Source organism: Bison bison, unplaced genomic scaffold (genome assembly GCF_000754665.1).
Source record: "Bison bison bison isolate TAMUID 2011002044 unplaced genomic scaffold, Bison_UMD1.0 scf7180017864215, whole genome shotgun sequence".
NCBI lineage: Eukaryota > Metazoa > Chordata > Mammalia > Artiodactyla > Bovidae > Bison > Bison bison.
The window spans coordinates 11,255,204-11,269,995 of NW_011494787.1; the positions used below are offsets into that span (position 1 = coordinate 11,255,204).

Genomic DNA, 14,792 nt, shown 5'->3' on the forward strand with positions numbered 1-14,792 from the left:
CATTTCCTGTTCCTATTTCCTAAATTTATTTAACAGGTTTTCTAATGAGTTGTGTTACTTCCCTTCATATATTCACGGTGGTTCCTTCTCAGTTTTGACCTGTCTATAGAATCCCTATCACCATTGCCCATCTGAACTTTCTACATGCTGTATTTTCATGTATGAATTAAACCCATTGTACCTTTCTTCTGTGTACACTTTTTGTTAATGATGCCATAAGGAAGCAGGAGAAATACATATATCCAGAGTTACTCAAAAAGAGTCTCTGTCTTTATTATAGACTTTCCCAACTCAACACTGTCTTTTCTTTTTTCCCCCTCATTTGATATATTCTCCATAGACCATCTTGTCTATACAAAGGAATACTATCTCTATACTTTTCCAAAATCTTTATCTCTAGTCCAGATCTCTTCCCAAACTTTCCTATTCAACTACTCACAAGATCTCTCCAAACTCAGACTCAATCTGTGCAAAACTGAATTCATCTCCCATTCCTTCCTCCCTTCCCCAGCCAGCGGGTTTCTCCTGCTCTTTTACCAACCCCAGGAAATGGCACTTTATCTACCAAGTCATCCAAGTTGGAACCTTAGGGTCATTCTTGACCATTGCCTCCTCAATAGCCAGTCATTAGCCAGCTCTTGTCAATGTTACCTCCTTAACCTTCTATTAGTCCCCCAATGCCATTATCTTAATTCAAGTCACCATTATTTCTCACCTCATTCCTGAAGTAACCTTCTAATTGATCTACTACTGCCAGATCTTGCCACCCTCACAACAAACAGCTAATAATAATTTATGAAGAACTATTACAAAGCAGTAAGAAAAAGGCCAACAATCAATAGAAAATGAATGAAGGGAATGAAACAAAAGAACAAGGACCAACATGGAAAGATGTTCAATCTCACATAAGGAATAGTATAATACATTAATTAAAAATAAGGCAACAACACTGGTTATAACTGTGATTTCTTTCCCTTTAGAAAATAACGCATTCAGCTTTTTCCAGACTTTACCATGCAAGAACTCCTTGAATTCTTGAGCTAAGGAGTAATATAATCAAAGAGGTGCTTTAGGAAGGTACAGGTTGAGGGCATTGGAAGAACTAGGAACAGAGATAAGAGGCTATTGCTGTCAGTCATTGAGAAGAAGGTCTGAATTAGAATAAAAATAGAAATAATAATGTGCTTAGTTTAAGGGATGTGTCTACTCACAGCTTTAGTCATAGATATATGCATTTATATGCTTTCATGCAAATAGATATTGTTTTTGCAAGGAGAGAGAAATTTACATAAATAGATGTGCATTTCTGTGTTACCTTTGTTTTTCACTGTCTGTGACTGTATCGTTTACTTTTTTATTCAGCAAATACTTACTGAGCCCTGATTTTGTGCAAATTAATGTTCCAGGTACCATGGTAGAACATGAACATGAATCAAACACAAATCCAATGCTTGAGGAGCTTACAGACCAGAAAGAGAGAACACATTTGTCAAATAGCTAAAATGCAAATTAATGAAGTGATAAATATCATAAAGTTAGAAAGTTCAGAAGAGAAAGTCATTACCTTAGCTGGAGAGATAAGGGAGAAGATGGCATTTGAACTTGGTTTTAAGGAATTAAGAGGATGATAGAGTTACCATACGATCCAACAATCCCACTTCCAAGCATATATCTGGAGGAAAATCTAACTTGGAAAGATACATGCACCCCAGTGGTTATAGCAGCACAATTCACAATAGCCAAGACGTGGAAGCAACCTAAATGTCCACTGACACATGAATGGATAAAGATGTGGCATATATACACCACAAACACACACACACACATCCATACAATGGAATATTACTCAGCCATTCTCCAACACCACAGTTCAAAAGCATCAATTCTTCAGTGCTCAGCTTTCTTTACAGTCCAACTCTCACATCCATACATGACTACTGGAAAAACCATAGCTTTGACTAGACAGACCTTTGTTGACAAACTAAAGTCTCTGCTTTTGAATATGCTATCTAGGTTGGTCATAACTTTCCTTACAAGGAGTAACCATCTTTTAATTTCATGGCTGCAGTCACCATCTGCAGTGATTTTGGAGCCCAGAAAAATAAAGTCTCTCACTATTTCCCCATCTATTTCCCATGAAGTGATGGGACCAGATACCATGATCTTAGTTTTCTGAATGTTGAGCTTTAAGCCAACTTTTTCACTCTTCTCTTTCACTTTCATCTTAAGTTCCTCTTCACTGTCTGCCATAAGGGTGCTGTCATCTGCCTATCTGAGATTATTGATATTTCTTCTGGCAATCTTGATTCCAGCTTGTGCTTCTTCCAGCCCAGTGTTTCTCATGATGTACTCTGCATAGAAGTTAAATAAGCAGGGTGACAATATACAGCCTTGAGTACTCCTTTTCCTATTTGGAAACAGTCTGTTGTTCCATGTCCAGTTCTAACTGTTGCTTCCTGACCTGCAGATAGGTTTCTCAAGAGGTAGGTCAGGTAGTCTGGTATCCCCATCTCTTTCAGAATTTTCCAGTTTATTGTGATCCACATAGTCAAAGGGTTTGGCATAGTCAGTAAAGCAGAAATAGATGTTTTTCTGGAATGCCCTTGCTTTTTCCATGATCCAGCAGGTGTTGGCAATTTGATCTCTGGTTCCTCTGCCTCTTCTAAAACGAGCTTGAACATCTGGAAGTTCACAGTTCACATATTGCTAAAGCCTGGCTTGGAGAATTTTGAGCATTACTTTACTAGCATGTGAGATGAGAGCAATTGTGTGGTAGTTTGAGCATTCTTCGGCATGGCCTTTCTTTGGGACTGGAATAAAAACTGACCTTTTCCAGTCTTGTGGCCACTGCAGAGTTTTCCAAATTTGCTGGCATATTGGGTGCAGCACTTTCACAGCATCATCTTTTAGGATTTGGAATAGCTCAACTGGAATTCCATCACCTCCTCTAGCTTTGTTTGTAGTGATGCTTCCTAAGGCCCACTTGACTTCACATTCCAGGATGTCTGGCTCTAGGTGACTGATCACACCATTGTGATTATCTGGGTTGTGAAGATATTTTTTGTATAGTTCTTCCGTGTATTCTTGCCATCTCTTCTTAATATCTTCTGCTTCTGTTAAGTCCATACCGTTTCTGTCCTTTATCGAGCTCATCTTTACATGAAATATTCCCTTGGTATCTCTAATTTTCTTGAAGAGAGCTCTAGTCTTTCCCATTCTATTGTTTTCCTCGATTTCTTTGCATTGATCGCTGAGAAAGGCTTTATCTCTCCTTGCTATTCTTTGGAACTCTGCATTCAGATGGGTGTATCTTTCCTTTTCTCCTTTGCTTCTCTTCTTTTCGCAGCTATTTGTAAGGCCTCCTCAGACAGCCATTTTGCCTTTTTGCATTTCTTTTTCTTGGGATTGGTCTTGATCCCTGTCTCCTGTACAATGTCATGAAATTCTGAAAAAAAAAAAAAAAAAGAAATTCTGTCCATAGTTCATCAGGCACTCTATCAGATCTAGTCCCTTAAATCTATTTGTCACTCCCACTGTATAATCATAAGGGATTTGATTTAGGTTATACCTGAATGGTGTGAGTGGTTTCCCCCACTTTCTTCAATTTAAGTCTGAATTCGGCAATAAGGAGTTCATGATCTGAGCCACAGTCAGCTCCTGGTCTTGTTTTTGCTGACTGTATAGAGCTTCTCAATCTTTGGCTGCAAAGAAAACTAGCCAATCTAATCACATGGACCACAGCCTTGTCTAACTCAATGAGTAAAATTTAATTCAGTTCAGTTCAGTCCCTCAGTCATGTCCAACTCTTTGCGACCCCATGAATTGCAGCACACCAGGCCTCTCTGTCCATCACCAACTCCCGGAGTTCACCCAAACTCATGTCCATAGAGTCCACGATGCCATCCAACCATCCCATCCTCTGTTGTTCCCTTCTTCTCCTCCCCCAATCCCTCCCACCATCAGTCTTTTCCAATGAGTCAACTCTTTGCATCAGATGGCCAAAGTATTGGAGTTTCAGTTTTAGCATCAGTCCTTCCAAAGAACACCCAGGACTGATTTCCTTTGGAATGGACTGGTTGGATTTCCTTGCAGTCCAAGGACTCTCAAGAGTCTTCTCCAACACCACAGGTCAAAAGCATCAATTCTTCAGCACTCAGCTTTCTTCACAGTCCAACTCTCAATGGACCTTTGTTGGCAAAGTAATGTCTCTGCTTTTCAATATGCTGTCTAGGTTGGTCATAACTTTCCTTCCAAGGAGTAAGCGTCTTTTAATTTCATGGCTGCAATCACCATCTACAGTGATTTTGGAGCCCAGAAAAATAAAGTCTGACACTGTTTCCACATGCATTTCCCATGGAGTGATGGGACCAGATGCCATGATCTTAATTTTCTGAATATTGAGCTTTAAGCCAACTTTTTTTCACTCTCCTCTTTCACTTTCATCAAGAGGCTTTTTAGTTCCTCTTCACTTTCTGCCATAAGGGTGCTGTCATCTGCCTATCTGAGGTTGTTGATATTTCTTCTGGCAATCTTGATTCCAGCTTGTGCTTCTTCCAGCCCAGTGTTTCTCATGATGTACTCTGCATAGAAGTTAAATAAGCAGGGTGACAATATACAGCCTTGAGTACTCCTTTTCCTATTTGGAAACAGTCTGTTGTTCAATGTCCAGTTCTAATTGTTGCTTCCTGACCTGCAGATAGGTTTCTCAAGAGGCAGGTCAGGTAGTCTGGTATTCCCATCTCTTTCAGAATTTTCCAGTTTATTGTGATCCACACAGTCAAAGGCTTTGGTATAGTCAGTAAAGCAGAAATATATGTTTTTCTGGAATATCTTTGCTTTTTCCATGATCCAGCAGATGTTGGCAATATGATCTCTGGTTCCTCTGCCTTTTCTAAAACCAGCTTGAACATCTGGAAGTTTACATTTCACATATTGCTGAAGCCTGGCTTGGAGAACTTTGAGCATTATTTTACTAGCATGTGAGATGAGTGCAATTGTGCGGTAGTTTGAGCATTCTTTGGCATTGCCTTTCTATGACTAAAATTAAGACAGCTTAAACCTCATCAACAGTAATGCGCTCTTCTAGAAGCCAGAATTAATGGTCATGGGGAGTGAATGATATCTGTAATAATCATTTGGACAGGCGGTTGGAAAATAAGTATTGGTCATGTGTCTCCAAGATGGTATTGATCAGACAACATGCAGTCCACTTGGAAATGTTTACTGCATGGGATGCACATGTATCAGGTAAATAGCCACTAAGCTTAGTCAACCAGATCTTCACAAGCTTCCTGTGCCACGTTCCCAGGTTTGTTTGACTTCTCATACAAGTTTACCTGTAATCAGCCTTCAGTCTCATCAGATTCTTGGCAGCTTTAGGAGTCATTTAGTTTAACCTCTTCTCAAAGAGGAATGTTCCCAGAGTTCTCATCATTTCTTATCCAGACCCACCATCAGTGATTTTTTTAAAAAATAAACTTGTTTTATCAGTCCATGAGCAAACCTTCCTGCCTACAGCTTCAGTCCCAAGATTAAGATAAACTTTTCAGGCCTCTTTTAAGCCTCTTGAAACTCAAATTCACTTTTATAAGGTAAATGGTTAATGTTCTTATAACTTTCTCTCTCTTGCTCCATGCTCAATCACATCTGACTCTTTGTGATGCTTTGGACTACAGCCCGCCAGACTCCTCTGTCCATGGAATTTCTCAGGCAAGAAAACTGGAGTGGGTTACCATTTCCTACATCAGGGGATCTTCCCGACCCAAGGATTGAACTTCCATCTCCTGCACTGCAGACGATTCTTTACAATTGAGCCATTGGGAAGCCCTCTCACAACTTTATTTGGCCTTAATTGAGGGGAAGGAAAATGACACAGTTATTGTTTTAATTTCTTTATTTATCAATAGTATCCAAAAAAAGAATCAAGAGTTACAAAAACAAGTTAAATGCAATATGGAAGCCTACTAAATACAAATACATTTCACAAACACACAGGCAAAAGAAACCTGTCCAAATTTGCTTCTTGAAATTTGACTATTTAAAAACATAAATGTAAAGGAAAGACATTCAGACAGGTCCAAATGGTCTTATTAGCAGGTGGAGGAGCCCTGCTTTCCAAAAACAGTGATGGAGTCCAGAGCCATGGCATGTGAGAAGGTTTCCATGGACACTGAATCTTAACAGATGCTATAATGTCTTTATAAAAACCATAGACACACAGAGAAACCCCAAGGAAGCTTGCAGTCTAAGCCCTGTGCTTTTAGAGAGCTGGAGGAACTGAACCTGATTTAATTCTGTTTATTTGCTCCATGCAAAGCTCTATGCAAGACTCCCCAAACTAGGCTATTTAGCAGCTTTCTGTGAATGATCATCATCACGTGACTCTATGGTGCCGACAGCAGCTTCCCTATTTACAGGAGGAATGCAGGTTAGGGTCAACATCGCAGGGTAGGGTCATCTTGGATGGCAGCCACTGACCTAAAGGTAACAGGTGAGGAGACATTCTGCCTTCTTGCTTTAAACAGACTGGTACTCCCGCCCTCTCTTCTGGTGTTCAAGGGCTGGCAAAACTTGGTCAAGATGTGCTGTTGGGAGCTCTCCAAGGCACTTTGACATGGAGGTGCATTTCAAACTGTATAAGTTGGGTTGGAAGAGAGCTTTTAAGTGGGATGATTTAACAAAAACTCAGAATTCTAAACAAAGTGGAATGTTCTTCTTTCAAAGGAGAAAAAGGAAACCTGGTTAGAAGGAATTACATTTTCAGCACAACTTTCTCAGAGTTGCCTGTGCAATACGGCCCCCATGATTTCCCTCTGGTGGTCTGTAATCTGCTTTCTGAAAATGAGATCTTATGTCAAGTTTTTAATTTTGTTATTCTAAATGCATCTTAAACATGGTATTGCGCGGGGTTAATTATCACAAGGGTCAAAAGACACAGAAATGACTGACTTCTCCCCAGTCACACTTTTAGGATTTGATTCCACTTTTTTCCCTGTCTTAAAATGTAAACCTTCTTTTCCCCTCATCTCTAAAGGGAGAGTCCTTTTTCTTCCCAAGAAGGTTAAAGATGAACTGCAAAAGCAAAGACAAAGAAGTGGTTCTCTTTCTCACTCTCTTCCTGGGTAGGCTTTACTTGAGGGCTCTACATCATAGCACAACCCGTGGGGCCATTCAGACCGAGGTCAAATTTGGTCATCTGATTCTTACATAAAAACAAGGTTTCATTTATCCTAAGGAGGAGAAAAATCATCTTCTCCTTCTGGACCTATTACCAGAATCACAGAATTTACAGTTCCTCAAATCAAGTTTAATGCATTCCTACCTGTTCACTGAGGAAACTAAGGCCCAGAAACAGGAAGAGATGGGCCAGAGTCACTCTCCTACTTAGTGCAGGATCAACGAGCATATTGATAGGCTGGGAACTAAGTCTTGCTTAGCTGCGCTTGTTTCCATCCTTTGGAATACTGATTTGTATGGCTCTATCAGAATAAATGAAAACAAGTTAGCGTTGTGGATCTTAAAGGCTTTGTGTGGGGATACTTCTCATGGCTTCTGTCTGAGGCACCCCCTGCTCCTCTGGCAGACTACAGACCCACTGGAAACCATAGGAGAATTCCAGGCTGCATGTGGCAGGGTGGGGAGATGTCTGGGTGATAGCATCTCTGCACAAGGAAGAATCCCAAACTCTCCCATCTCTGAAATGCAGGACTAATGAAAAATAATTACAAAAGCTTAATTTCTAGTTAAGAAAATAAAATATTAAACAACAACAATAATATAATGATAATAATTGAAGAATGAAATCAACTTGCCAAAAAAAGTTTACAGAAAAATAGCACCTTTGGTAAAAAGTATTTTAAAAATTTGGTTAGATCTCTAAGGGGCTCAAAGTCTACAAGTATCTGCATCATTTGGGGGCACCCTCTCTCAGACACTGGGGAACTAGCAGGATGGCCGTGTGTCTAGAGCCAGCGGCTGGGGCCTTAAGGAGAAGCACAGATGCTAGAGGTCTGTTACGCTGATGGTGGCAGGAAGGGCTGGAAGCAGAATGCCGTCTTCTTCTCTGAGTTTCCCAATTCCCTCCTCTGGGGACAGCCTGCTCAGCTCTCTCTCACTGCCTGCACTCCCTGCAGCATGTTCACAGCTGTGCTATACTCAGAAGGGTTCCAGATCTGGGTCCACTCTCCCAATCCTGATGCAGTTTCCTTACTTGCCTCCGGCCCCTGAGCACACTGACAGCTTCTCCCAAAACACTCCTAGAAATGAAGGCTCTGGCCTTTCCCCTCCTAGCCAGCCACCCCCATTTCCTTTATTGCAAAACAAATAGACAAAATAAAACTCATTGCTATATAAGCAAATACAGGTGATTTGGCGGTTGTAGCAGACACTTGCATATACTGGACTCAGCGCTGAAACTGAAGAGAAGGTGCCAGGCTCCGGACACCATTCCCAGATGCCTCCTCATTAGATCTCTTTGGTGCTCACTCTCTTGGACTTTTCAGCTGTTTCCTTTGAGAGGCAAGAGAAATAAACATAATGAAATATTTTAAAAAATTATTGGCATTTATCTAGTCTTCAAGGCCAGCATTCACAGAAACATGCTCATGCTGAATTTTGGTTCTGTTTACTTGTCTATCTCCTCCACAGATGATGAACAACTTGAGGGCAAGGATCATGTCTTACCATGACACAGCTGCATAGGGCTGTGGCTAAATTAAGAGCTGACTCTAAACTCCTATGAAACAATAAGGTCAGACATTATTATATTCATTTAAAAAATGAAGAAAGGATGCTACATGGAAGTGCTACGAAATGTTTTGAATCCAAGTTTAGAGAAGCATTGAGAGGGACAGGCTCTGGAAGCAGACTGCCTGAGCTTGAATCATAGCTGTGCAACTTTCTGGGGGACTCGGGCATTATTATGAATAATAATATTATTATTATTTTTATAACAGTGGCAAATGTCTCCAAAGAAGACATTCTTACAGCCAAGAAACACATAAGAAGACGCTTGACATCATTAAGCATTAGGGAAATGAAAATCAAAATACAATGAGATGTCATTTCACACCCACTAGGATGTCTAATAAAAAATAACCACAATGAAAAATGATGGTGAGTTTGTGAGAAATTGGAATATGACTGGTTAGGATATAAAATAGTATAGTCACTTTGGAAAACAATCTGGCAGTTTATTAAAAGATTAAACACAAAGTTACCCTGTGATCCAGCAATCCCACTCCTTAGGTACATACCCAAGAGAAGTGAAAACATATGTCCACAGAGAAACTTGTAGAAGAATGTTTACAGCAGTATCATTCATCATAGTCAGAAAGTAGAAGCAAACTAAATATATACCAACTGATGAATGGATATACAAAATGTGGTATATCTATCCATGAAATGTTCTTTATTCATAAAAAGGAATGAAGTCTTGATTCACGCTACAATAAGGATAAACCTTGAAAACAGTACACTAAATGAAAAAAGTCAGACAGAAAAAGCCATATATTGTATGATTCCAATTATTTGTGTTCATAATAGGCAAATCTATAGAAACAGAAAATATAATAGTGGTTGCCAGGGGCTGAGAGAGGAGAGAATGTGAGTGACTTCTAATGGGTTTGGTGTTTCTTTTGGGGATGATGAAAATGATCTGGAAATAGACAGTGGTAATGGCTGACAATCTTGTGAATATATTAAAAACCATCTGATTGTATACTTTTAAAAGGGTGAGTTTTATGGTATGTGAATTACATCTCAATAAAAAATTAAATAGGGAATAAAAAACAGTGTTTGGCATCTAGTAGGCACTGTCAGCGGAAAAGGCGATGGCACCTGACTCCAGCACTCTTGCCTGGAAAATCCCATGGACGGAGGAGCCTGGTGGGCTGCAGTCCATGGGGTCGCGAACAGTCAGACACGACTGAGTGACTTCACTTTCACTTTCATGCATTGGAGAAGGAAATGGCAACCCTGGCAACCCACTCCAGTGTTCTTGCCTGGAGAATCCCAGGGATGGGGGAGCCTGTTCGGCTGCCGTCTATGGGGTCGCACAGGGTCAGACACGACTGAAGCGACTTAGCAGCAGCAGCAGCAGCAGGCACTGTCAGTGCCCCATCCATAGCCCTTGTCTTCAACATTTCGGTACACTGGCCTGGCTTCTTACTGCCAGCACCTGCATCTTTTTGCCTGAGGCTTTCTCTGGCTGCTGAAGCCTGCTCTGCCCACACACGCTGACAGGCCAGAAATGCCAGGGAATTCATGTTTGCTGGTGGCGGCTCTCAGCCAGTGGCTGCTGGGAGCTCATGCAGGCACAGCCCGGCTCCCTGCCCCCTTTGCACTAACTGTTCCCAGAGTTCTGTAACAGGACTAAGCTCCACTTGCCCCCAGTGGTAATGTGCCGGAATACACACTCATTATTTCTTCCCTCCTTGGGCTCACTTCCCAACTCCCCTTCTGGTGTTTCCTGGGGACTTCCTCCCAAATAAACTGTTTGTACTTGAGTTCTTACCTTAGCGTCTGCTTCTGAGGCAACTGACATAAAACGGACAAACTACATAATGTTAGCTATTATAACTCACTCCCCACTGTCTACTCTGATCATTTTTCCACCCTAGATGAAAGGAATTCCTATTAAGTGTTTTTTGCTTTTGTGGGTTTATACTAATCTGGAAGAAGCTCAAGGCTGCTGAAATATGAAAAAGCCAAGGACTAGGAGCTTCTGCATCTGTTTAAAAAACTGACATGAGGTTTCTACACTATCAGTGACAAAATGCACATGAAAAACCATCAATAAATATGAGCAATTACTATTAACACAAATAATTTTTGTCACATATTTCAAGTCACATATTTCATCTCAATAGTTCCTGTGAGCATTACATTGCTTAAAAACTTATATGTCAGAGAGAAGGCTTGTATTACCAGACCTAGTTTACAGACAGATGACTCAAGGAACAATATCCTTTGTTAGGACTACAGGTAAACCAGTGGAAAGACAGTCCTAGGAGTCTAGCTCATCTAGATTTTCTCTCTAGGCCCTCAATAACATATTTCTCGCCAAGAAAGCCTTCAACTTAATGACATAGAACCTGAACAGAATTCTTATTATCCTTTCAAGTCTCTAGGAAACAGAATCTCTAAGTTCTCAGGCTGTGTTCTAGCCAGCTTGGCATTTAACAAATCCTTTCTGCTACAGTCTAAATTCACTAATTTCATGCTCCCTGAGAGCCAATTATATACAGCAGTGTTCATAAGTTCATAAGTGAAAGTTGCTCAGTCAGACTCTTTGTGACCCCATGGACTATACAGTCCATGGAATTCTCCAGGCCAGAATACTGGAGTGGGTAGCCTCTCCCTTCTCCAGGGGATCTTCCCAACCCAGGGATCAAACCCAGGTCTCCTGCATTGCAGGCAGATTCTTTACCAGCTGAGTCACCAGGGAAGCCCAAGAATACTGGAGTGGGTAGCCTATCCCTTCTGTAGTGGATCTTCCGGACCCAAGAATTGAACCAGGGTCTCCTGCATTGCAGGCGAATTCTTTACCAACTGAGCTATCAGGGAAGCCCATTATACAGCAGACCCTGTGCTAAATGCAGGGCTACACTGGTGAGCAGGTCACAGAGCCTGCTCTCAAGGAGCTCACAGCCTTTGGGTCTGGGCACTGGTCATGACAAGAAATAGGAATGCTTCTTTAGACCATGCTTATTTGCAAACCACCACCCACCTGATTCTAACTTATAGAGCAATTTACCAAGTTGTAATCTACATCTGCTGGGGCATATTGGCTCTACAAGGACTCTGGCAGGGAACTATCTGTATCATGATCTGCATGGCACAGGTATATAGGCGTGTCGTTCGGGACCTACTGTAAGGAACAGAGCACATGTCCTTGGTCACCTGGGGCATTAGGCAGTGTCTGCGTGGAGGACGGGCCTGGTGGTGACAGGGCTACCTAAACCAGCAACTTACCTGGTGCTTTTGAAGCTCCTGGACATATCTAGTCATTTCCTCCTCTGCCTGGGTCTGGGCCCCCTTCTGATTCTTTCCTATAAGAAGAATCAAGGCTCAGAGCAGTGGTAGCTGTTAGAGATCCCTCCAATACCTACCTTTTAGGCTTTCAAATTCATCTCCCATTTAACTTATGGAAGGAGAAATGAAATACTCACATTTCTCTGAATATAAAGTGTCCCAGGGAAATGGACACCTCCAAAGTAACATGCTTGGGTAGTAAGTGACTGGGCCAGGGCTCAAATCTAGGCTAAGTGGGGAGGGTGTGGAGCTAGAGTTCTAGAAACCTTTTCTGAAAGATCTCTTGGTAGAACTGTGCTAGTGGTGATGCTGGCTTGGGCACTGCTCCCCCTTCCCCAGATGTCTGATGTCTCCCAACCTGCCCTGCCCACGTCTCAACTATTTCAACTTTCTCTTTTTTTAGGCTTACCCAATCCTGCTAATTCAAACATGCTTATGAACATGTCTCCTTTTCCTGCCGGGCATAGATGGCAAGAAGTCATTCTGCCTTCCAATCACCTTAGTCTTTGACATAGAGGATTTCCTAAGCTGTCATAAGGATTAAGTGGGTTAAAATGTAAAGTGCTTAGAAGAAATGCATGCATGCGTGTGTGTGTGTGTGCTCAGTTGTGTCCCACTCTTTGTGACCGCAAGGGCTGTAGCCTACGAGGCTCCTCTGTCCATGGAATTTCCCATGCAAGAAAACTGGAGTGGGTTGCCATTTCCTACTCCAAGAAATGCACGTAATTCTCACTAATAAGTGTTTGCTTTCCTTTCTACTTTTACCACTCTAATCTCTTACCAACACTTGATCTTGCCCTGGGTCTTGAATCTTTCTTATTCCCAACCTCTGGAGTGACTTTCTAACATAGCACATCTAGCATAAGTGCTGTGCCCTCAAGGCTGCTCTCTGGGAGCCCTGACGGTCCAGATGTGAGTGGGTCTCTTGCCCTCCAGTTTCTTTTCTCCCAGCCACTGCACTCTTCCCCAACATCCCCACCGTGACTTCTCTCATGGCGATTCATGAAGACAGCACTCTCCCTACCGTCCCTTCTTTCTCACCGTCACAGGTCATGGCTGTGCAGACCCAGTTTCCACAGGCACACACACAGCGGTTACAGTCCACCTCGGTCTCAGCTCCATCGGCATACGTTTCATCCTCCAGGGCACACTCTGTGTGACCAGAAATGAGGGGCAAAGGTTTAGGGTGAGGGTGGAACAGGACATCCTGGCTACCGTCTGTGCACCTTACCACCTTCCAGATAAGACCTGCTTGTCCCTCAGAGGCACGATAACTGAACAAATGCCTCTATCAACCCAAAGATTTTCGGACCTGAACCTCAGCATGGAGATAATGGGCTGGGGCCCAGTCTAGAATCACGGAAGGGAATTTTCTTGGTAAGCTCTGGAGAGTTCCACAGTCTCCTCTATCTTGGCCCCCTCCAAATAACCCCAACTCCCTACAAGCCGCTGTTTCTTAGATTAGGCATACTCTTCTCTGGAGGGTTGAAGGATGGGTTGAGGCACTTGAGGAACTCTTGGAAGCTGAGTTTCCAGTCAGCATTTTCATCAGACAGTTCAATGAGAGCATCAACACAGAGTCCTCTGAAAAGAAAACACAGGAGAAACGTGTTGGCAAGACCTCAGCTTCCCTCCTGAAGGAATCAAGCATCAGGATTACATACACCTGGGCCTCTGAAGGTGGCCCATATTTAAAGAGAAAGTTTCTACACTGACCTTCTACAACCATCATGTATCCTGACTCCAGTAAGCTTCCAACCTTTAGTTTATTATATGGGATATCAGATCATTCAAGTTTTTCAAATGATACTCCCAAGATGACTGAAGCTTCCTGGATGGTTTTGTCCACTTGGATTGACAAATGTTTCACCATCTGCACATACCTTCCACTATCAATTGCCTCCCCTGCTCCAGGTATAATGTATCAAGTCAACCGAACTAGAAAGATCAAATAAAAGTGGTAGGAACAGATGACATGAAAAGAATGTGTGATTTGAAAGAATATGAGTTTGAAACCAGCAGCACCACTATCATCCTTTTATTATACAAAGAGATCTTTCAGAAAAGTTTTCTAGAACTCCAGCTCCCTCCGTCTCCCCTTGGCCTGGGTTTGAGCCCTGGCTCAATCACTTACAACCCAAATGGCCTTGAGCTAGTTATTCAACCTTCCTGCACCTGTTTGCTTATCTGTGAAATGGGGACAAGCGGCCTTCTGTCACTGCAGTGTTGTAAGGATCAAACGTTGTATTTGTAAAACATTATCTTATTGCAGGTCATCAAAATAAGAAGGATTTACAGGTATTATACTTCAAGGCAATAAGTAAAAGTTCAAAGCTCAGTCATGTCCAACTCTTTGTGACCCCATGGACTGTAGCCCGCCAGGCTCCTCTGTCCATGGGATTATCCAGGCAAGAATACTGGAACGGGTTGCCATTTCCTTCTCCAGGGGATCTTCCTGACCCAGGGATCAAACCCAGGTCTCCTGCACTGCAGGAAGACTCCTTACCATCTGAGCCACCACGGAAGCCTTAAGGCCATGGGTTATCATTAAAAAGGAACCCTAGAATCTGGGTTTCATTCTTTGCATTCTTTTGAACAAACAGGTGTTCTCCTGTTTTCCCTCAGTTGTGTCCGACTCTTTGTGACCCCATGGACTATACAAACCATGGAATTCTCCAGGCCAGAATACTGGAGTGGATAGTCATTCCCTTCTCCAGGGGAATCTTCCCAACCCAGGGATTGAACCCTGGTCTCCCAGA

General features: G+C 42.2%; 1 protein-coding gene across 1 annotated transcript in view; it reads right to left on the minus strand.

Moving 5' to 3' along the window:
- Positions 1–5,878: 5,878 nt before the first annotated feature.
- The window catches only part of FSTL1 (follistatin-like 1), a 56,903-nt gene continuing 47,989 nt past the window's right edge, over positions 5,879–14,792 (minus strand). The window contains exons 8-11 of the mRNA XM_010845388.1: positions 13,505–13,617; positions 13,075–13,185; positions 11,974–12,050; positions 5,879–8,508 (exon numbers count right to left, since the gene is read on the minus strand). Coding sequence (XP_010843690.1) covers positions 8,464–8,508; positions 11,974–12,050; positions 13,075–13,185; positions 13,505–13,617 — 346 coding nt within the window. The 3' untranslated portion in view covers positions 5,879–8,463. The remainder of the gene's footprint in view (positions 8,509–11,973; positions 12,051–13,074; positions 13,186–13,504; positions 13,618–14,792) is intronic.